The sequence below is a fragment of the Plecotus auritus genome (genome assembly GCF_963455305.1).
Source record: "Plecotus auritus genome assembly, chromosome: 12".
Lineage (NCBI taxonomy): Eukaryota > Metazoa > Chordata > Mammalia > Chiroptera > Vespertilionidae > Plecotus > Plecotus auritus.
In genome coordinates, this window is record NC_137778.1 from 8082898 (window position 1) to 8105256 (window position 22359).

General features: G+C 57.5%; 2 protein-coding genes across 10 annotated transcripts in view; one reads left to right on the forward strand and one right to left on the reverse strand.

Annotated features, from left to right (window-relative positions):
• SOX13 (SRY-box transcription factor 13) overlaps positions 1-7224 on the forward strand; it is a 161496-nt gene extending 154272 nt beyond the window's left edge. For 2 of the 3 annotated variants that reach the window (XM_080649222.1, XM_080649221.1), the window contains exons 7-14: positions 122-236; positions 2397-2482; positions 2604-2766; positions 3143-3252; positions 3402-3498; positions 3756-3899; positions 4767-4983; positions 5588-7224. In XM_080649222.1, coding sequence (XP_080505348.1) covers positions 122-236; positions 2397-2482; positions 2604-2766; positions 3143-3252; positions 3402-3498; positions 3756-3899; positions 4767-4983; positions 5588-5849 — 1194 coding nt within the window. In that variant the 3' untranslated portion in view covers positions 5850-7224. The remainder of the gene's footprint in view (positions 1-121; positions 237-2396; positions 2483-2603; positions 2767-3142; positions 3253-3401; positions 3499-3755; positions 3900-4766; positions 4984-5587) is intronic. The other variant, XM_080649223.1, reaches the window with a different exon arrangement.
• Positions 1-22359, reverse strand: part of ETNK2 (ethanolamine kinase 2) — a 34427-nt gene that overhangs the window by 5106 nt on the left and 6962 nt on the right. For 2 of the 7 annotated variants that reach the window (XR_013959494.1, XR_013959495.1), the window contains exons 4-9: positions 18185-18327; positions 17276-17359; positions 14608-14753; positions 12978-13051; positions 11317-11495; positions 9499-9609 (exon numbers count right to left, since the gene is read on the reverse strand). Coding sequence is in view for 3 of the 7 variants with exons in the window: in XM_080649224.1 (XP_080505350.1) it covers positions 11268-11495; positions 14608-14753; positions 17276-17359; positions 18185-18327 (601 nt within the window). In the remaining 4 variants the exon portion in view is untranslated. Of the gene's footprint in view, positions 1-9498; positions 9610-10426; positions 11496-12977; positions 13052-14607; positions 14754-17275; positions 17360-18184; positions 18328-22359 lie in introns of those variants that run through there. The other 5 variants (XR_013959492.1, XR_013959493.1, XM_080649225.1 and 2 more) reach the window with 3 other exon arrangements.

Here is a 22359-nt window from a genome sequence, read left to right on the forward strand (position 1 = left end):
CCTTCAGAAGATGGTCCCTGCCCCAGGCCCTGCGCCTCTCATCCCCAAGCCTGCCCTCCGTCCAGGGCCGACCAGCCGTTTGGGCCTCCGGGGGACTCACACAGGGTTTCTTTGCTCTCAGCAGGTCAATATGCCTTATGTCATGATCCCAGCCTTCCCCCCAAGCCACCAACCTCTCCCTGTCACCCCCGACTCCCAGCTGGCTTTGCCCATTCAGCCAATCCCTTGCAAACCAGGTGAGTGTGGAGGGGAGGTCCCTGCGGGGACGGGGGAGGCCCGCACCGTTCTCATCCATAAACTTGCCGTGTAGACTCTCTGGGCCTCGCCCAGTGGAAGAAGAATCCCCTGTTTCTGAATGTCTCTGGGAGAGTGAACACTAGTACATTGGAAGCCACAAGTGCCTTCCACATGGAGCAAATCTTGGTCTAGTCTCCCCAGTTCTGTTACATTTACTGTTCCAGAATGTTACTATCTCAAACGTTAACTCGGAGCCCTCCGTCCACGTACGTCTCCCAAATGGATGCTTTTGTTCTCGCCTGGCCTCGGCACTCTTGCGCTCTGCCCTGTCACTGAAACACCGGCTGCGTCAGACGCTGTGTAGCTGTGGGATGGCCATGGGGGACACAGCGTGGACTTGGAGCTCAAGGAGTTCAGTCTGGGGAGGGAGGAAGAAGTTTGCCAGCAACCAGGGACTCTGGGACGGTGTCTTGAGGAGCTGGCGCTTGCCTGGGTCCTGGGAGAATGGACTTGTGAGGGTGGAGGGCACGGGAGAGGCGGTGCAGACAGAGGCCCTGGAACTGAGGCGAGCGTGTGACTGGGTGGTGGGGACGTGCTGGGGAGGGCAGTGGGGACCAAGCGTGGAGTTGGGCTCTATTTTGTAGGCTGTGGGGTGTGCTTGAACCTTTAGTAGAGGATGTGTTGCCATGCTGGCTGTGGGGGACAGGGAATGGAGGGGACCACCTGAAGGTAGAACACCGGGTAGGCAGCTGCCGAGGGGACTCCAGCACTAGCAGGTGACAGCCTGAATGAGGGCAGTGACAGTGGGACAGAGGCAGAGATAGAAGCGTTAGGCCATGATATGGATTCCTGGTGAGTGGTCATGGGCAGGGCAGAAGTGCTGCCTGTAATGGCCCCAGGAAGGGGAGTAGCTTTTACGTCAACTCCTCCGGCCACCTTCCCTGTTCCGGGAGTCGGACAGGTTCCCCACCACGCCTCTGGCCATGGGCACAGCTCCCTGTCGGCCCCACTGACCCCGCCTTGAGGGAAGATTCCAGTGGGCTGTGGGGAGGCTGGAAGGGAAAGAGGGGGAGGGGAGGGCAGCAGCACAAACCATGGCAATTCTAGGTGAACGTAGAGCAGAGCTGCAGGGGTGAGGAGGGTGCAGGGGTGAGGAGGGCAGGGGCCTGCTCAGGGGAGGGGCCACATACTTTCTGGACAAGGGAGGCATGAAATAAGCTGAGGAAGACCTGGACTGGCCAGGCTGCCACCTGCCTCGTTTGCTCTAGAATTCTAGTAAGTAGGGGTCCTGCAGGCTGACACATGCCCCTTCCTAGAGCCCCATCGCCTATAGCCTGGGGTCCAAGCTCCAGAGCTAAGCCTTCACAAGCCCACCTTGCCCACCCTGTGCCCGTCTCACTGCCCACATCCTGCTCATACACCACCATTTTGGCTCCCCTGTGCACCTGCCAGTGTCAGCCCCCAAGAAGCCTGCTCCAATCCCTCTATCTGGAACAAAGTTCTCTCGAAAGCTAGCTACTTGGCCCATATGACCACGGGCCGCGTGGTTAGTGATTTGTACGCATGACTCTCCATCTGAACTGTCAACTCCTTGATTCTGGGCCTGGCTAAGGAGACTGAGGTAGACGAGGAAGAAGAGAATGCCATGCAGAGGGGAGAGGACAGGCTGAGGACCCGGGTTCAAATGTCAGTGCTCCCATTGATTATGTGGGCAGCCCATGTAACTCCTCCAGGTCTCAGTTTCCTTATCTGTAAAATGGGATAATGCATTGAGCACCTGTTATATACTCGGTAAGGGTTATTGTGAGATAAGGCACAGGAGACAGGCTACACAACAGGTAGCTGCTTTTGTACCCTGCACATAGTAGGTCCAAAGTACAAGTGTCTGTAGAGTGAGTAGATGGTGTCCTGTTCTCATTTCACCGTAGGCTTGGAACCCAGGCTCCGTGGCTGGGAAGGGCAGGACAGGTGACGATGCCTGTTGGTGAGCAGGCAGTGGTGGGGAGGGCCCAGGAGGTCCTTCGCAGCACCTCGGGGCTGGGGGCGCAGTGGTTGGAAGTAAGCAGGGCCAGCTCGGAGCCTCGTGCGTTCCGTGCTGCTGGGACCTCGCCAGGCTGTCTATGCTCATCCAGGACTCTTCTCCTTGCCGCCTTTTCCAGTGGAGTATCCGCTCCAGCTGCTGCACAGCCCCCAGGCCCCAGCCGTGAAGAGGCCTGGGGCCATGGCCGCCCACCACCCGCTGCAGGTACTGTTCTGCCCACTCCCTAGCTGGGCTGGCGGGCTGCTGCCTTGGCTGTTTATCCCCTCTGTCTCTCTGCGGGGCCTCCCTTGGTGTCTCTCACCCTGTGCCTCTGGGTCTCCCTTAGGAACCCTCCCAGCCCCTGAACCTCACAGCCAAACCCAAGGTCCTTGAGCTGCCCAACACCTCTAGCTCCCCCAGCTTGAAGATGAGCAACTGTGGACCGCGCCCCCCCAGCCATGGGGCTCCCACACGGGACCTGCAGTCCAGCCCCCCCAGCCTGCCTTTGGGTAAGCTTTCTACCTCCTGTACCTTTCCCTTAGCCCTCATCTAGGGGAGAGTATAGAGTGTGATATGACCTTGGGAATGACCTTTACCCTCTAGGTTAGACTTGCTCTGGTTGGCCCTTTTTAGTTCCTTCCCCCCACCCCCACCCTATCTGCCTGGCACCCTGGCCTCAGGTGGTTCAGGCCCCTGGGTTGCCCAGTTTCCGGGCGTTCTATCCTTACTTCCGGTCTACTGACACAACAGCCTGTGTAAATGGCACCCCCTTGAGGATGTGCAGTGCAACAGCCCTGGGAAGGGGCCAGAGGGAGCACAGGAGGGGGCATGGCATGGGGCGAGCCCTCGACTCCTCTCCCCTGTCCCTTCTTTCCTGACCCGTAGGCTTCCTTGGTGAAGGGGACGCTGTCACCAAGGCCATCCAGGACGCTCGGCAGCTGCTGCACAGCCACAGCGGGGCCTTGGACAGCTCCCCCAACACACCCTTTCGGAAGGTAGGGGCCCCCCCTCCCCTGTGCCTGGGAGCAGGGAACAGATGGTGGCCGGGGCGGAAGACAGGGTTGGAGGCCACCAAAGGGAGAGGTGGGGGAGGGAAGTGGGGTGACAGAGAGGGGCTGATGTACAGGTTGTCCGTCAATCCCAGGACCTCATCAGCCTGGACATGTCTCCAGTCAAGGAGCGACTGGAGGAGACGTGTGTGCACCCCCTGGAGGAGGCCATGCTGGGCTGTGACGTGGACGGTGAGGGCTCTGGGCCCTGAGCTGGTGGGCAGGAGGGCCAGAGTGGGCAGCTCATGTCTGTGGAGTCCCGTATGTATCTGTCTGTCCTTGGGCTCCTGGCCTGGCCTCTGCTGGCATCTTGCTGCTGGCCATCCCGGGGTGCCATGGGAGCCCCTGGCACGTCCTAGTGGTTAACTATGGGGTGTTCTTTCTGCTGGCCCTGACAGACTGCCCTTCCCTATTCCTGCTGCCCCGCTGACTCCACCCCTGTCCCCCAGGCTCCCGCCACTTCCCCGAGTCCCGGAACAGCAGCCACATCAAGAGGCCCATGAACGCCTTCATGGTGTGGGCCAAGGATGAGCGCAGGAAGATCCTGCAGGCCTTCCCAGACATGCACAACTCTAGCATCAGCAAGATCCTCGGTAAGGGCGGGAGGTTGGAGCTCGGGGTCCCGGAGCCACAGTCCAATGGGACATGGTTGCAGGGGCCTCCTGGGTCCATTTGGGGCTTGCTTGGTGACAGTCCACACCGTGTTGAACTCTGGAGGAGTCTGATGGGGTGTGGGAGTCGGGCGGGATGTGGGAGAGCTGGGCCCTGGGGTCTTACACCATTTTTAAAAAAATAAGTTTTTTTATTGATTTCAGAGAGAGGACGGGAGAGGGAGATAGAAACATCCGTGATGAGAAAGAACCATTGATTGGCTGCCTCCTGCACACCCCCTACTGGGGATTGAGCCCATAACCTTGGCATGTGCCCTGACTGGGAATCGAGCCGTGATCTCCTGGTTCATAGGTTGATGCTCAATCACTGAGCCACACTGGCTGGGCAGTAGAAAGCTTTAAATGAGGTTTCCTGATTGGAGGCCAAGGTAGGGTGGGGCAGGTGGGGCGAGAAGAGGGCAGTTGTTTTCAAGACCGAGGCTCGTTCAGTGTCTATGCTGGTCTGTGAGCACAGACACCAGATGTTCTGTCCTGAGCAGGAAGCCTGTTTTATTGGGGGCCTGTGGTAGCTGCTCTTTTGTTTGTGCAAATCATGCAGACAAGAGGCCTCCAAGAAGTTGCTGGGTAGGTAGTCAGGAGTGTGTGTGGGTGCTGTATCTTAAAACTGACAGTTGGATGCCCATATACATGCCAGCTTCATTCATTCATTTGCTCGACATCCAAGGAGCAGCTAAGTGCTTTCACATCCATCTGGGAATCAGAACCTTCTTGGCTCCTCCAGGGCCTGCAGGGGGCTGGGGGTGGTCGGCAGAGCCGTGCACTGACTGCCTGCCCCTGGGGCTGGGCCAGGCTCCCGCTGGAAGTCCATGACCAACCAGGAGAAGCAGCCCTACTACGAGGAGCAGGCCCGGCTGAGCCGGCAGCACCTGGAGAAGTACCCCGACTACAAGTACAAGCCGCGGCCCAAGCGTACTTGCATCGTGGAGGGCAAACGGCTGCGGGTGGGCGAGTACAAGGCCCTGATGAGGACTCGGCGCCAGGATGCCCGCCAGAGCTACCTGACCCCGTGAGCAGGCCCTCTCCCCGGTAGCTGAGACTGCGTGTGTGTGTGTGTGTGTGTGTGTGTGTGTGTCTGGGCGTTGATGTGTCACTTGCCTTTGTGACTGCATGTGCCTATCTGCTGGCTGTGTGCATATAGGTGTGCGTGTGTGAGCATCATGTGTGTGTGGCTGGGGCTCCGTGTGTGGCTGCAGGGGCAGCTGTGTGTGGTGGGTACCTAGTGGCCCAGGATATACATCTGTGACTGAGTGGGGGACTGGCATGCACCTGGAGAAATGTGCCTGTAGATCCCATTTCTGACAAACTCAGTAAAAATTCAGGGGTACTATTCCTGACTTGACCAAAGCAAGCATTTAAACACACAATTTCCAAAAGTGGGATTCAAGCACAGTCTTCCAGGAATATCTCTTGAACACACCCATGACCCTGAGACTACCTGTGCGTGCGGGGCTGTCGCTGACAATGAATGTGGCCAGCAGACAGCAGACGGGGTGGGGGGCGAGGGGGGACGCGCAGGCGTGGAGTGAGAGAGCCTGGCCTGAGGAGGCCTGGAGGGGAGCGGGTGGGGGAGGTGAAGGTGCTGAGTAATCTGCCTCTTGTCTGCCCTGAAGCTCGCAGGCAGACCAGGTGCAGATGAGCGCCCCGGAAGTGCTGTACCCTCGGGTGGCACAGCCCCCGGTGGAGCACTATGTGCCCCGAAGCCTGGACCCCAGCATGCCTGTCATCGTGAACACCTGCAGCCTCAGGGAGGAGGCCGAGGCCACGGAGGACCGGCACTCGGTGGCCGATGGGGAGATGTACCGGTACAGCGAGGACGAGGACTCGGAGGGCGAGGAGAAGAGCGACGGGGAGTTGGTGGTGCTCACAGACTGATCTGGGAAGGCCTGGCCTCGGGCAGGGGGCACAGCCAGCTTGTCTGGACTCTGTTGGTACTTGGACTTGGGTGGCTGGGAGATGGCACAGCTGTGTCCTTGTAGACACAGGGCCTGCATGGTGGTGATGGCTGAGCTCCTTGGTCTTTGGGGCGCATGGTCAGGGGACACTGTATGACCCTCCCCTCCTGCAGGTCTACCCCCCGGGGGCATGGCAGCTTCAGACCCATCTCCCTGGAGCCACACGCTTTGTTTCCATTCTTGTCCTGGCTGGCCCAGCCACCGTGGGACCAACACCCCCCACTCCCCTCCACCTGCGCACATGGCTCCCCTCTCACCAGGATCACTTTGTACTCGGTGCAAAAAGGTCTGGCTGTCCCCCCTCTGTTTTATCGCCGCCAAGCCTGGTGTGCCTCTGGCTGCTGTGTGTGTGCACGTGTGTGCACGCGTTTTCACCCGTCATTCACTGCATATTTATTGAGTGCCCACTATGTGCCAGGCACTGTTGCTGAGTTCCTGTGTGTCCCTTGATGCTATCTTGCTTCTCTGGGGGCCTCTTTCTGAGCTCTCTTTGTCCCCACATTGCTACCTCTGTCAGTCTGGGTGTCTCAGGTTCTGTGCATCCTTGTGTGCGTTTCTCTCTGTCCTTGTCTCTGCAGGGCCCTGTGTCTATCTCTCTCCTCCTCGGTGTCTGACTGCCGCTCTGCCCTGGTCACTCTGGGTCTCTGAAGGAACCTGGGCCACCCTGGCCTCCCCGCCCACCCTTTCACCCCCTCCCTGATCGCTGGTGGGTCCCCACAGCCATTGTCAGTTCCCAGCAGCATGGGAATGTGCTCGGCCTCCAAGGAGCTCTGTCCTGGTGGCCCAGACCCTGGCCCCATCCAAGTGCCAGGAGTGGGAGCAGGAGGACGGGTGGCGCCCCCTTCCTGTCAGTGACGGAAGGCCTGTCCCTTGGCACTGGTCTCCATCCCTCCCTGTGCACAGGGGCTGGGAGGGCTCTCCCGCCCTCCCACACGGCTCTGCCTGCACCCTGCCTGCCCCTCACTCTACACTGGGGGCCTGCCTCTGCTCCTGATCACTTCACAAGTTATTTCCTTAAGGAAATTAAGTCTCTTTGGCATGACTCCAAAGATCCAGGTGGGTCAGAGTAGGAAGGGAACCCCAAATCCCACAGGGGCAGGTGTGGAGTCTGTGCCTACCCCCATCTTCTCCCCAAAGCCCATCTCTCTCCAGGCTGTTTCTTTTTTTATGACTGTAAACATAGTGCTTTATTTTGTTAATAATAAGATAATGAGTAACTTAACCAGCACATTTCTCCTGTTTACACTCGGGAGTTTTTTGTTTTCTGTTGGTATAATAAAGGCAGACCATTTCAGAATCACGGGCCCTTGCACAAGGGAGGAGGAAGGAAGGCTCCCTAAATGTGCCACCAGCTCTGGCACCACTGCCCCCTCGTGGCAGCTCGAGGGACCTCCAGGTGTTGGGCGGAGAGGAACCGTCAGTCCCCTGCAAGCCAGGGAGGCTCAGGCTCAACGCTACCCCCAGCCCCCAATCCCGCCCCGCCACTCCCTGACCCTGGCCCCAGCCCAGAGTGCGCACTGAATGAGGGAAACACTGCCCTTGCCTCCAGGTGGAGAGCCAGACCTTACCACAAAGTGTCCTCCCAGGCCCACGAAAGAAGGTAAAATGCTGTAATAAGCCAGGAAGCTTGGGTTCTCCCACAACCAGCCACATGGCCGTGTGTGTGTGTGTGTGTGTGTGTGGGGGGGGGGGGGGCGGTTGTCAGGACTCCCCTTTGGGCCTCATTGTCCTCATCCAAAAACAAGGGAGGTTAAGCCTTATCCATGGTTCTTACCCCTTTTAAGAGGTGCCTTTGAGAATCTAATGAAAGCCCAGGGCCTCTAATGATGTGTTTCAGGGCTACATGATAGATTAAAACTCCCCAAATAGACATTAACAGGGATCAATAAAAAGACCTATTAAAAACCAATCCTGCTAATATGGAACGGGAGTAGCAAAGCTGAATGGCAGAGTTGTGAAGAGTTAGATTTGGGTTGGAGTAACAGAGGCATGTGTTCACAAAAAGGGAGGTGATGAGCCAGCGTACACCCCACAGGCCTGGCCCCAGGTGCATCATGGCAGTCCTAGGCCCTCTAGAAAAGGCTGTTGTCACACTGAAGGGGCCCGAAGGCAGGCCCTCTGACTGGAGGGATCCTAGTGGATGTGCTGTTAGAGGCCTGGTTAAAGGAGATGAAGGATAAGGCCACTTTCTTCAAAGTTGTCAGATGCCAACAACCTGCAGCTCATCTGGATGCTTCTCAAGGGTCAATATTTTGGCTTAGAGTGAAAACCACTTTCGGACAAAGATGTTCAGAGTGGTAGTGAACTTTCCAACACAGGAAGTACTCAAGCGGAGGCTCCTGGATGGTGAAAAGGGGCTCTAAGCTGGAGAGGGTGCTGGTGAGAGAAATTAGGTGTGGTTGATCCCAGGGCCACAACTTGGAAGACTCCCCAACAATGAGGGTTCAGAGAGGAAGGGAGAGGGAGATGGAAACATCAGTGATGAGAATATTGATCGGCTGCCTCCTGCCTGCATGCCCCCCACTGGGGATTGAGCCCCCAATCCGGGCATGTGCCCTGACTGGGTTTGGGAATGGAACCGGGACCTGCTGGTTCATAGTTCAACACTCAGCCACTGCGGCCTTTTGGTCTAGGGGTCATCCTGGCTGCTAACCTGTGGTGGTTTTCCCCACCCCAGCCTTCCAGAGCTTTAGGCCTCACCTTGGCCCTCCCCACCCCATATCTCCACAGCAGAGCCCACCTTCCCTGGCTACTGAGGAGATGCAGGTGGTCCTGGGGAAGAGAAGTCTGGCTGGCTGCAGCGCGTGCCCTCTAGTGGTCACATGGGAGAGTTGCTCATTTCAACTTCTGTCCATCTGTCCCCACCCCTCCAGTCTCCACTACCAACCCCATGCGCTCCAAACCAAACGCAGGGAGCCTGGGCAGGACACTCCCAGCTGTGCTCACCCTCACCCCCTGCCACCCTGAGTTCCTCCTGCTCCCCTCCTCCCAGGTCCTCTGGCCTCGGAACCTGAGGCCAGTACTGTCTCCTCCCACTCCGGGAGTCCTTGTCCTACCTAACCTCATTGGAGCTACAGAGACAGCCACATACCTGCATGATTTTAGGACCAGAAAAGCCCTTCCCTCCCTGGGAGTCTGTCTTGGTGCCCTAGAGCCCTGCCCCCTGCCAGGAGAGGCAGGATGCGGGCAGGTGGGTTGGTTGCAAGGCCAGGAACAGAGTGTCCTGAATCATTACTGGGAAGGCTGGTTTACAAGCTCATTCTCTGCCGCCACCTCCCCCTGCCCAGGCCAAGGGTCCGAGCCCAGCAGATGAATCCTGCCCAGGCGTGCTTTGTCCGCAGTGCCTGCTGGGTCTAAAGAGGCCCGGGTGCTGCTAGTCTGGAGTGATGATGGGACTCCAAGGCTCCTGGAGGGATGTGCCTAAACTCTCACCCACCCTGCCCCACCTGCCTTCTTCCCTGGAGAATTGAGGAATAAGGATGCTTTTCTAAAGAAGGAGTAGGATGGTGCCTGTAGGTTAATGCCCTTGTGAATGTGGTGACCAGGGGCTGTAGGGGCCAGAACGGTACCTGGGGGTCCCTGGACCAGCCATTCCCTGCTCACCACAGCAACACCATCCGACACTATGGCATCAAGGCCCGGGAGGATGGTCATTCCTGCCCTCAGCTCCGGAGGTGGATCTGAGAGGAACAAAGAGCGGGCACTGCCATTCAGTCCACAGGAAGGCTACACCATGACCTGACCCCCACAGAACCCTCAGGGCCTGCCCTGCCCAGTCCTGGCACCACTCGTGCGCCACTGGCACCCCCTAGGCTCAGTCCTGCTGCCCACTGGGGCCCACCCACCATGGATCACCGGCACCTTGGAGGCAGTTCTGGCTGGAGGCCAGCTCGGCTCAGCAGTTGCCACGGAACCCTGGTACTTTTGCAGGCAAAAGCCAAACAGCCAGAGTCCACCTGACGGGGCCGATACTGCCCCTAAGGGCACGGGGCACTTTGGGGGGGTGGTGCCTGGAGGCACTGCTGCCCAGTCTTGGGAGGGCAGCCCTAGCAATCTGGGCTGCTGAGAGGGGCACCCCAGCTCACCTGGAGCTCCTGCTCCCTTCCCTCAAGCCTTCTGAAAGGGACAGATTGGTTCCGGGCAGAGCAGAGCCAGAGGACCACGGTAGAAGCCCGGGTACTTCCCTTCAGTGTCCCACTGGTTCCCCCTCTGGATAAAGCCACGTTCTGGGAGTCCGCAGCCTATCCCCTCCAAGCAGCATCCTCCCAGGGCCAACTGATTATCTAGCAAGATGGTCAAAGGCAGAAGCCACCAGCCCTGCCCAGATCTACCCAAACCAGGAGCCAGGGCCAGGTAAGCCAGGTGCACCCAGTGCATGGGACACCTGGCTTCCCTGAGGGGCGCCCAGGGGGCTGGAACCCCCCCGCCCCCCACCACAGGCATATTAACCACACCCTCCAGTCAAAGCCTCCTCAGCTGCACTCAGACACAGAGTGGTCGGGTCCAGAAATGGCCATTTTAATGCAGAAAAATCAAGATAATTTACAAATGAATCACTTTATGGGCCTAGGCTGAGGGCCCAGGGGCTGAGGGCAGAAAGGAGGTGGAGACTGTTGAGAATCAATGATGTCAGCACCTTCAGACAGATCCGACCCAGGCTCCAGCATGCCAGGAGAGCCCTGGGCCTGGGCCCCGCTCCTTGGCTCCCACTAGTCAACCCCAAGTGGGTGGCCATGGCGAGACAGATGCCTGGAAGGCAGGGGGAGGAACAAGGCTGCTGGCCCCTCCAGCCAAGCCACAGCCTGAAGTAGAGCCAGGCTCTGGAGGCCCAGGAAGGTGGCGCTCCCTGGCCTTCCTCCCAGCAGGCTGCAGAGGGCACAGGACGAGTCCCTGGACTGAGGTTTGGGAAGGGCTATTTGATTGGATCTGGCTCGGAGAACGATCGCAGATGAGGCAGTTGCTAGGAAGGTCTCAAACCCTTCTAGAACACCCAACCCTCTCCCCTCCCCTCCAGATAAGTACATCCACCTGTCAGAGTTGGCATGGTGCTGGTTTGGGCTCAACACCTCCCACCTGGGGCCTGTGGGAGATGGCTGCAGGCTCAGGGCACTGGAGGTAGAAAGGACCCTCCCACCTTTCCCCCTCCCCAAGCCAGGGGGGGTCAAAGACACCTCTAAGGCAGCCCAGACTCCAGCCTGGCCTGGGGCTGAGAATGCTGGCTTCCCAGGAGCTGTGGTCTGAGTTCTGGCTGCTGCAGGCACTCCCCGCTCCAAGTCTGGCCAGGTAAAGGGGACCCCCAGGGGTAGGTCCATCAGCCCCTCCAAACAAGAGAACGTGGTCACAGCAGCGCCCACGAGGGGCTGGCAGTCTCCTCCCTGGATACCCACCTGTCCCCTCTCCCACCTTGTCCAAGGGCACAGACCCCAGAGCAGAGCCGAGTCCCGGAGAACCAGCCTGCCAGGCAGATGGGGAGGAGAGGGAGGGGGGCGCGGGTCACTTTGGCATCTCCAAGGCGGACACCTGAGGCTTCACTTTGAAGTACTGGTTGAATCGGATCACTGCGTACCTGCCGAAGACAGGGAAGGGAGCTGGGGTGAGGAGGGGAGCGTGCTGGGGGCTCACACAGCTGCTCACCAGCGCAGCCCACCCAGGTCTGTGCAGGTCGACCCCAACCCAGGCTGACTTTTTTTTTTTTTTAATTCAACTATAATTTTACTTTATTCTCAGCACAGATTAAACCTACCCTTCTCCAACAAGGTCATTTTTGATGATTTACCATTCAGCAATGTGAAGTACATTCATACTGTTGAGCAACAGATCTCTAGGACTTCATTTTACAAAACGGACACTCTATACCCCTTAAACAGCGACTCCCCCTGTCCCCTCCCCAGCCCCTGGCACCACCACTCTTTCTGTTTCTGTGAAGTTGACGAGTTTTGTTATCTCATAGACTGGAATCCTACAGCTTCTGTTTTTGTAACTGGCTTATTTCACTTAGCACAATGTCCTGGGGCCATTCATATTGTAGCATGTGGTGTGGTCTTCCTTTTTAAGGATGCATGTTCTACTGTATGAATCTACCACATTTTGTGTACCCATGCCTCCATCGGTGGGCCTGGGTGGCTTCTACCTCTCGGCTATTGTGAGAAATGCTGCCACGAACATGGGTGTCAGGGTATCCCTTGGAGACCCTGATTTCACTCCTTCTACCCAGCAGTGAGCTTGCTGGGCCATCCAGTCACCCTAATTTGTGAGGAAGTTCAGTATTGTTTCCCACTGTCGTGGCAGGGACAGCACGTTTCTCTGCGTCCTTGCCAACACTTTTATTTTCCGTTTATCTGCTAGTGGCCATCCTGATGGTGATGAGCTCATTGTGCTTTTGACTGCCCACCTCTAATGGCTGTGAACACCTTGAAACCAGGGCCGTGATGCCTTTTAGGCTGAGGGTGGATGGGGAGGAGCAGGTGAGGAGACTGGACCAGAATGAAGAACAAAGTGATTCCTGGCCCTTAGGGACGTATGCACCCACATGATGTAACCCCCCACCCTCGTGGAGTCTGTATCCGAGTACAGTGTCGGTACAGCCTGCAGTGCGTCACTGGGGGCCACTGAAGGAGGAGTGGGGTCTGACACCCCCCACGGTAAGTATGAAACCACCGAGTGGCCTCAGCAAGTCACTTCCGCTCTGACCGCTGACCCCGCTGCTATGGAATGATGGCTGGGCTCACGACCTCTCAGACTGATTTGCAACCATCCCATTCCCCACCAGGCTCTGTGGCTCGGGCCCTAGAGTTGCAGGAGGAGGCAGGGAAAGTGTCATCACCCGCCAGGCAGGTAGGGCAGGGGCATGAACTCCAGGCTCCTCAGAGCTGCTCCGGCTCCTGACCTCCCCTGGAGCACTGACCCCCGGGCCCTGGCTGGCCGGTGGGGACATGTTAGCAGAGGAGTGGACTCTGGACGTTCCATTTGGGCTGTCCTTTGCCCCCACACCCTCAGCTTCCTTCCCCCCCGCCGCCCGCCCCCTGGCCCCGAGTCGTCCCGTGCTCACCTGAGGAAATCGAAGTCGATGGTGGAGAACTGGTTCTGGATGAGGGCCCAGAGCGCCCAGAAAAAGTGAGAAGCCTGCAAACGGAGCAGAGGGTGGCAAGGCGTCCTCCCAGCCTGGCCCTGACCCTGTGTGCGCGAGGGACACAGTCTCTCCGGCAAACACAGAACCAGGACGCTGGCAGGGACACGGTGGGGTCTCCCCAGCACAGGAGGTGAGGTCACTGGGTAGCATCTGGGGGCTCCACTCCCTCTAACAGAGTCAGTTCTCCCCCCATCCCCCTCGGGGGGTCGGCGAGATGGTGCTCCCGGCCACACAGTTTCCCCTGGCTTCTGCACCAGGGCAGCTCCTCCTCAAGTCTTCAAGGCCAGCAGATCCAGGGCGAGGTGAGCCTCTGAGCCAGAGCTCAGGCCACCGGCCCGTGGAAGGGGGGGCAGGGCTAGTGCCCCTCAGCAGTGCCCTGGCCACATGGCCATCAAGGCCTGGTCTGCTAGACGGCCCCTTAAAGTGACCTTTCCCGACCTCTATCAGGAGGTGGTCGGGTCGGAAAATGAGCATAGATGTGGGAATAAGAAGCCAGAATCCAGGCACTACGCTTTCAGCTGTTTCTCCCAGAGCCAGAGGCGCCCAGGGGCCCAGGTCACCCCAGGTTCAAGAAGCCAGAGAGCCGAGCGTCCGGCTGCCCCCCAACAGTGGTGACACAAGTACTTTCCCTGCTGGGGTCCCCCACCCCGGCCCAAGTCTTGCTTGCTCTGGGGTTGACTATCCGGTACCTCCCTTCCCTTTCTGCCTTTTTCAGGACTTAAAGGGGACGTAGACCAGTTAGCAAGTATGAATGATTACTAAAAACTTTAGCAAGAGAAAGACATTGAGTGAAACGAGTCAGGAGGAAGGGCCTGAAGGAGAACCAGCTTTGTGCGGGTGAGGACAGAAAGGGCAGCTGGACTCCCAGGTAAGCAAAGATTTTACTTCAGCTCCTGGACGGATTGTGAAACTCAGGGCAGCTGACTTATTCTTGCTTACGCATGGCTGACATTAGCAAGACTAGTTAGCATGTCCCTGGGCACACACCCGTGGAGACCTGGCATGAACCACGGGCTTTGAGTAAGGGGCACACCGGATCAAGAACGGACAGCACAGTAATTGGAGCAGGAAGAGCCTGACGGGAAAGGCTTACCAAGTTCTGAGTCAGCAGAGGACCCTAACAAGGAGGATGAGAGCTAGCATTCTCTATCTCCTCCGAAGGCTATGATAAAGAAGGCGCGTGTTTAACTGTAGCATGAAAGACTAAGGTTAGACACTAGAAAGAACTACTGGTCCAAGTGAGAGATCTGCTAAAATAGGAAGCTGAGATCTTTCCTGGAAGTAGTTCCTAGGAAAGGGAGAACCTAGACTTGAGGGGGTGGGGGAAACAGGGAACAGGGCACCTTAGTATTATGGGGGTGCCCAAGATGGCTCTTCCTAGGTCTCACCTCTAGGGTAGGGTTCCCGGGACCTCACACCTGGCCCAGGGCTCTGCTTCCTCCTCCACCACAAGACTGCGAGAGGCCGGCGCTGGGGGTGGGTCCCTCATCCCACCTCCTGGCTCCGCCCTGCCCTGCTCCCTGCCAGCCACAAAGCCACACCCACTCACCAGGGCAAACTTGTTGACCTGCACGTAGAGCCGCTGCACCTCGCTGGCGGTCACGGCCATCCCCTTCTGTGCCTGCAGGTAGTAGCGCAGCCACTGTAGCTGGGTCTCCCTCGCCGGGTAGAGGCAGTAATCAACTTCATTCACACCTGGTGGGAGGCAGCATCACAGAAGCGGCTGGGAGATGGCCCACCTGGGGCCTCCTCCAGCTCAGGTGTTCCCTGCCTCGCTGGGCGGGGCCTAGGAATGCAGCCTGCTGGTCAGCTGTAATGTGTAGAGGGTTGAACCCCACCCCAGCTGGGGCCCTGAGAGGATCAGACTGGCTGAGGGGCAAGGGATAGTCCTGGGAGTGATGGGGACCCCCTGAGCACCACTGTCTCCCCCGCGCCCTATATAACACGATGCCACATAGGAGGTAGGGGGCACAGCACTGAGTCAGGGCCCGGTTGTCTTAGGTGCGATGCTGACCTCCAGTTAACCTCGGACAAGCCCTTTCCTCTCATGGGCCCAAATCTCTCCATTGCAAACGCAGGGCCCTGTGTGACTCAGACGCTGCTTCCTGAGGGCTGGCTACTTAAACATCACCTGGAGAGTGTTCACAGCAGATTCCAAGGCACCTGCCCCCACCCACTTCTCCAGACGACTGGGGAACAGCCAGGACTAGGCGGCCTCCATCCCTTCTGGTCCACCCTTCCTTGAGTCCTCAAGCTGCCAGCCCAGCACCTGGGCACATCCTGGGCACAGTGGCAGAGGCCTGAGCTTTAGACAGAACTAGGACTGGACCACCTTCCCCAGCCTCTTCCTCCCTCTTCTTTCCCTTTCCCTTTCCCTTTCTCTTTCCCTTTCCAAGCTTCCCTTAGGTTTCCGGAGAAACACACTCAGTCACCTAGTGTGTTTGGCTAGAAAGAATCTCCTTGTGCAGATGTGGAAACTAAGGCCCAAAGAGAAGACATTTGCTCAAGGCCAGGCAGCCGGTTAGAGGTGGGTTCAGGATGGGAACACGGATTTCCAGCTCCCAGTAACAGACCCCCTTGTTCCCAGGAACTCTGGAGGTCCCTCTCTCCAGCTCCCAATCTCCTCCCTGGCCTTCCTCCCTCCCCCATGCTCAGTCCTCCTCCTTCATTTTCAACTTAGGAGCAGGATGCAATCTGCCCTTTTGGAGAAATTCCAGCTGGACTTCGCTCTGTGTGGTGGGTGAGAAGGACTTAACACGCTTAAGAATGATCCCTTCTGGAAAGGTCAGTGAGCCTGGCAGCTGAGCAAGCATAGGCCCAGTGCCCTGCGGATGCCAGCCTCGGCTTGTGCCACCCCCCACAGTTCAGCTGCTCTGCTCAGCTGAGCCTCTGGTCCCTGGGAGTCTTACCCTCAGGTATAATTAGCACTCGATAGACCAGGCGTCCTCAAACTACGGCCCGCGGGCCACATGCGGCCCGCCGAGGACATTTATCTGGCCCGCCAGGTGCCACTGCCTGTCCTGCTTAGCAGCCGACTCGTCCTGGGCCCACAGTGCGCATAGAAATTTGTTCATAGTTTTTTTTTTAAACTATAGTCCGGCCCTCCAATGGTCTGAGGGACAGTGAACTGGCCCCCTGTTTAAAAAGTTTGAGGACCCCTGCGATAGACCAACAGATCTGGTCAGCTGGGGTTCCAGAGGGTCATGATTGGCCTAGATTGGGCTGCGGAGTGGCTGAACTAGGCCAGGTGAGGCTTATCCTCAGCCTCAGGGCTGCTGAGCACCTCACACTGCCATCCTGGGGTGTTCCTCCAACCCCAGTGTCAGAGGCTAGCTTTTCGTCCTACGGAATTGTTTTTAACAAGCCCTCAAGCTGGAAACAATCACCCTGCTTCCTTACACAGTGATTCTATGTACACGCTGCCTACTCGTGGGAAGCACTTCCACATCCACCATCCAGCCCTGCTCCAGTCTCCGGGCTGCAGAAAGCTTCCCGCCCTGTATCAGCAGCCCGTGCTAGTATCTGCTTAGTATGTGCCGTACTTGTGTGTCTTATGTCGATACTACGAAGTAGGTCCTAGTATTTTCTCTCCGTTTTACAGAGGCACAGAGAAGGCAAGGGTCAGGCAGCAGGCATGAGAGCCAGGATTTAAAGTCGAGGAGCCAAGCTGTAGAGCACATACTCTAACTAGTTGCAACGAGGTTCTTTTCATAAGGCCCCCAGGCAAGCAGCTGCCTACAGCTTGTTCTGCTCCTCACCTGCCTGCTGGGCCCTCATCTACAATCCTGCAGGTTGCACTGGGCAGAAAGGAGCTTGGGCAAGGGGGTGAGGAGAGGCTGAGGTTGTCCTGTGCTGGCCCAGCTGGCGAGGGCTGCATGTACCCAGAGGAAGGGGTCTTTTTCTAAGTCACATGCCAAGCCAGGGATCCTCATGGACCCTACGTGGGCATGTCTTCCTACTTTGTACCAAACTGCCAGATTGACCAGCAGGTGTGCTCTGTGTAGGTGGGCCCTCCCTCCCCCAGGAGACTTGGAGCTCTCCATAGCAGTCTGTGCCTCCCCATCCACCTCCCCGCCCCGAGCTGGGATATTTCGGAGGACAGGGGCTGTCTAGGCTCCACCTCCCAAGTACGGGACCCCTCTCATCCTCTCCCTGACCTGGCCATCCATCAAAGAGAGGGAATGTTGGACACAGCCAAAGAGCAACACCCTTCTCACCTGCAAACTCATTAAAATGGTTGCCAATGTCAAAAGCTTGGTAGTTGTAGCCGGCATATTCGTAGTCAATGAACCGTACGTGACCTGTGAGGTAGAGAAGCACTGAGGTTGGCCCTGGAGACCTGGACAAGCCTGGTCACGCTGCCGCAGACGTGCGGAGTTCACCCGCTCCCGTGCTGGCCTCGCAGCAAGCTGGCCTCACCCAACCTCTTCAGCAGCATTCTTCAGCTGCTTCCTTCTGTCTGTCCCTCTGTCCACCTGCCCTCCCCCACTCCAGCTGTCCCTCTCACAGAGCTAGTCCCTGGGGCTCTCCCCAGGTAAAGACATCTGTCCTCAGCATGTTCGAGGGCCAGATTTATAAACCAAGGGGTTCCTGCCCTAGCCGGTTTGGCTCAGTGGCTAGAGCGTTGGCCTGCAGACTGAGGGTCCCAGGTTCGATTCTGGTCAAGGGCACATGCCTGGTTTGCAGGCTCAGTCCCCAGTGGGGGGCGTGCAGGAGGCAGCCAATCAATGATTCTCTCTCATCATTGCTGTTTCTACCTCTCTCTCCCTGTCCCTTTCTCTGAAATAAACATATATATTTAAAAAAAAAAAAAAAAGCAAAGGGTTCCCTAGGGGAAGCTCAGGTCAGGCCACAGGAAGGCTTGAAACAGCCGAGAAGGCGTGGGAAGCCCAAAGCATTGTGGGGGGAATCGCTCGGGCGCCCTAACATTAAAGACCTCCACAAGCCCTGCCGGTGAGCCCTTTCCTGGCACAGACTTTTCTAAGTGGGAGTTTGTTTCCTTTTCCATTTCTCTCCTACAAATGAACTTAAGATCTCAGTGAAAAGGTCTCCTTGTGCTTGTCCCGGGACCAGCCTCGGGAACAGAACCCTGCCGGCCGGGCCCGGCCCGGCCGACGAAGCCGTACCTTTGGTGCTGTCGTAGATGATGTTCTTGCAGAGCAGGTCGTTGTGACAAAACACCACAGGGGAGCCCAGCTGGGACAGGTGCTCCTTCAGCCAGGCCAGCTCCTGCTCCAGCACCTCCAGCTTGGGAACGTCTGCGGAAAGGCTGGGCGGGCGAGAGAGGGGACCGTGGAGGGGGGACCGAGAAGGGGTGGCTGAGAGCGGACAGGCAGGGGCTTGGCCTCCTAAGCCCTGAGCTCTGGCCTCCTCACGACCTCGTACTGCAGAGGGAACCTGGACAAATGGCCGATCTTTTGTCTTCTGCAGAATGGCACCAGGGCTTCCTGTCCTGATGTCCCGTGGTTACTCTAAGAAGCTGATGGAAACATGGGCTTAAAAGCATTTTGCAAAGCACCATAATCCCTGACGGGACAGTGTCCCTGCTCCTTCGTGAAAGAGACAGGGAGGTACTGAAGGAGGATGAGTGAGCAAACTCACTTATCTCCGAGTAAGAACAAGGGCAGCTGGGTAGGGATGCACAGACCCGCTCTTAGGATGCAGGGAAATGCAGGGAAGATTCCTGGGGAGGGGACCTCTCTAAAACAATGCTCCCCTCCAAGTTCCTCAGATGAAGGGCCGGGCAGGGGCTGGAGCGCTGGCACGCTCTCGAGGAGGCAGAGATGTGCTGGTCCGTGTCCCTCCCGCTCTGGCAGCTGGCGGCACCAGGGATCATATAGTTTCACTTCATATCCCACAGACAGCCTTGCAGGCCACATAAGCAAGCAAAGAAGGTGCTTCTTGAGCTCCCTCCTGTGAGGCCAAGGGCACATGGGGACCGTCCAGAGGGAAAGCACCGGCTGTGTAGCTCCCGGATACCGTGCCCTGCCCCCTGAACTAAGAGTGTGTGTTTCCTTGTCCCAGAGCCCTGCGGGATGGTGTGGGCCACCTGAGGGCAGGAGCAAAGCACCCGGAGCCCCTCTGCCCCACCCCCTCCCACAGCACACACAGGCACTGCTGCTGAGGAGTGAATGAATGGGTCCTTCGGAGGCCTGGGAAGCTGACGAGGAGACACTGGGCACAGAAGCTCTGAACTGTGGTCCCAGGAAGCACAGGTTCCGTGCACCCTAAAAAGCCAAGGAGCCAGCATAGCCCTTAGACCCCCAGAACCACCGATGGGAGAAGGGGAGGGGCTGGCGTCTTGTTTCCATGCATCCATCTCCTGTTTGCTCTCCCGTCCAGGGCAGGGACAGGATGTGCAGGGGTGTGAGAAGGAGAGAGGTCCTCCTGACACTCCCACGGGTGCCCACACCCCCAGCCCAGAAACCGGAATGTGTGGAAGAGTTCTCAGCGACTAAGGTGTCCCCGTGTCCCCCCGGAAACGGGTGAGTGACAGACTGCCTCACACTTGGAGAAGGTCAAAGCTAAAGAGGATCCTAGGTCTCCAGACCAACCCCATGGGGAAACTGAGGCTCAAGGAAGGGCAGTCTTCCCTCTAGCCTCAGGTGTCTCCTGTACAGCTAGACCCTCTACGTCCTCACTAAGGAGCGCGGTCCTCAGCCCGTCCAAGGATGGGAGCCAGGCCAGGCCTCCTAACCACGAGGGCCCGGTGCCCCCCGAGGCTCTGCGCAGGCCCCTCGGAGTGCAGGCAGCTGTCAGGGAGGCCCCCTCCCCACCCGCACTCCCTTCACTGGAGTTTATCTGTAGCCACAGGCTGCAGAGCATGCATTTCCCTCTTGGCTCTTCCTAAGAAGCTATTTTTTTTTTTTTTTTAAAGATTCTCCTTTTTCTTGGACTGAGACCATCCAAAGATAAAACTTTGGAGGCCTCCTTCGGTTTGCCGAGGTCTCAGCTTGAAAAACATGGCTTTGACATCCAAGATGCCTGCTGCCCAGGCCCTGACCTCTGTCTGACCCCCACACCACCCACCCCAAGGCCACAGAGATGGTTACCGTGGGAACAATCTTGACCTCCCTCTCTCCCCTGAGCACCTGGACCGTTGCCAGCGCAGCTTCCCTCAGGCCTGACACCACCATACTCTCCAGGGCTGAGGGCTTGAGTCTCATCTCGGAGACTTTCACACGTCAGGCAGCGGCTTGTCCCGGGCCAACTCCCTGAACCTGTCCCTCCGAGGCCACAGGAGCGGGATACAGGGCCTGGGGTTCTTCCTGATGAAGGGACTGATGCCTGGCCAGTGTCCACTCAGCTCTCGGGATCCGAGTGGGGAAGGGTGGACTTTCTAAGTGTTCAGCTTGCATTATCTTTGCCCTCACACCACTCAGCCTATCTGAGTCTCCTCTTGTTGCCCCAAAGCCGTTATCAACCGCACATCCTCCTGGCCACCCTGGACACTGCCATGCCGACCCAGATGCCTAGGCTACCACTATTTCCACAGGGTCTCTGCCTCAGCCCACTCCAACCCCTGAGGCTGCAGGGGGCAGTGCTCCCTGGCTCCCCTGCCTCAGAATCACCAGGGGAGCCTCTGAAATGCAGACGCTGGGCGTCCAATGTGAGACCTCCCATCACTGTCCAGGGTCAGAACCTGCACTGAGCAAGCACCCAAGGGAATCTCAGGCTCAAGCCTGGGGAACCCTAGCATTAGACATGAGGAGAACAAGGACGATGGGCCAGGCACAGAAACTCACCAGGGCAGAAAGCCCCGGAGGCCTGGCAAGGGGTAAAACTGGGAAAACAAGAACCTTGTACTTAGGGTAATCTATCTTCCCCTAGCATATCGCTGATCATGACCTTTTCCTCCCTGAAGATAGCATCTAGGCCTCAGTTGTATTTCAGCTCCAGGCCCAGAAAAGCAGCAAAACCAGACAAGTACCACGTAGCTGCCTCAGGACCAGCTACATGGACTAATGACCCTCTGCCCTGGCACCAGCCAATCAGTGGAGACCATGACCTAAAAAAGCACACCCGGAAAGCTGATGAACATCCTATTGAGACCCTCCCCTGAGACCTCCCCTAGGATTTCCACCTGCGAGAAAGAAAAATACTCTCAGGATGAGGGGCCCAGTGTGCGCTCTCCCTCCAAGGAGCACGCCCTGGCATTCCCTCCCCCCTCTTCCCTATAAGAGACCCCAACCAGGGGAGCAACGGGCAGCGGCAGCTCGTCCCGGGCTAACGCCCTGAACCTGTCTCCAAGGCAGGTTCCCTGAGCCAGAGCAGCCCAGCCTGGGCTCTCCTGTTGCTTCTCCTATGCCCTTCCCTGTTTCCCTGTCCTAAGTGTGTTTTTGCTGTCATCTATGGACCCACTCCCCTTTGGCTCAGTGCTGGGTAGCCCTTCCCTTTGGATATCCCCATCCCTATCCCCTTTTCCTTAAATAAATTCCGTTTTTCTTTATTCACCGTCTGAGATGGCTATTTAGTCTGCCCTCGCATCAGCGACTTTCACCTTTCACCTAGTTCTAACGGTTGCCCACTCCATTTTAACTCTCCTCCAGCTGGTCTCCCTACCCCAAATCCCTGCTTCCCTGACTCCCACCTTCACCATGTCCTGGGCAGGTTACAGACCCGAGACCCCAGCTCAAACACCTTCACAATTACTTTCCACCCTAGCCAAATGGAATCTTCGTTCCTTAACTTGACCTTGAAGGCCCTCTCACACTCTAGCTCCAGCTCACATGACCCCTGCAGCTCTCTCTCTCTCTCCAGACCCCTCCCACCCCTTCCTGAAGATCTGCTCCGGCCAACTCGTCTACCCCTCATCCACAAGCAAGCTGTGCTCAGGCCACCTCCTCCAGCCAGAGCGCCTCCCTTCCCATCTCTGCCAGGAAGACCTTCCCTGGTTCTCCCACCCCTGGCACACACTACACACCCTGCCTCCTGCTATGGCTCTGCACGGGCAGGTCCTCTTTACCCAGAGGGTTCCTAAGCTTCTGTAGGCAGAGCCAATGCCACCTTGGTATTTTTTTTTTGGTTTTAAATCCCAATCAATCCGTGCTTGTGAAATGAAGGATGGACTAAATCAGGGTTATCAGGAAAATTATTAGACAGCGTTATTACAGAACTCAGGTGCTTCATCTTGTCTGAGTGGTTGCTCATCACAGCCTGCTCTGGGGTATCGTGGGCAGGGCAGGACAGGCATCGCCCCCTAAAGAGGCTCAAGAAAGTTAAGCAAGTTGATTTGCCCAAGGTCAAAAGTGTGACAAGAACAAAGGGAGTTGGTCGGCTCTTCTCCAGAGAAGACTCTGCT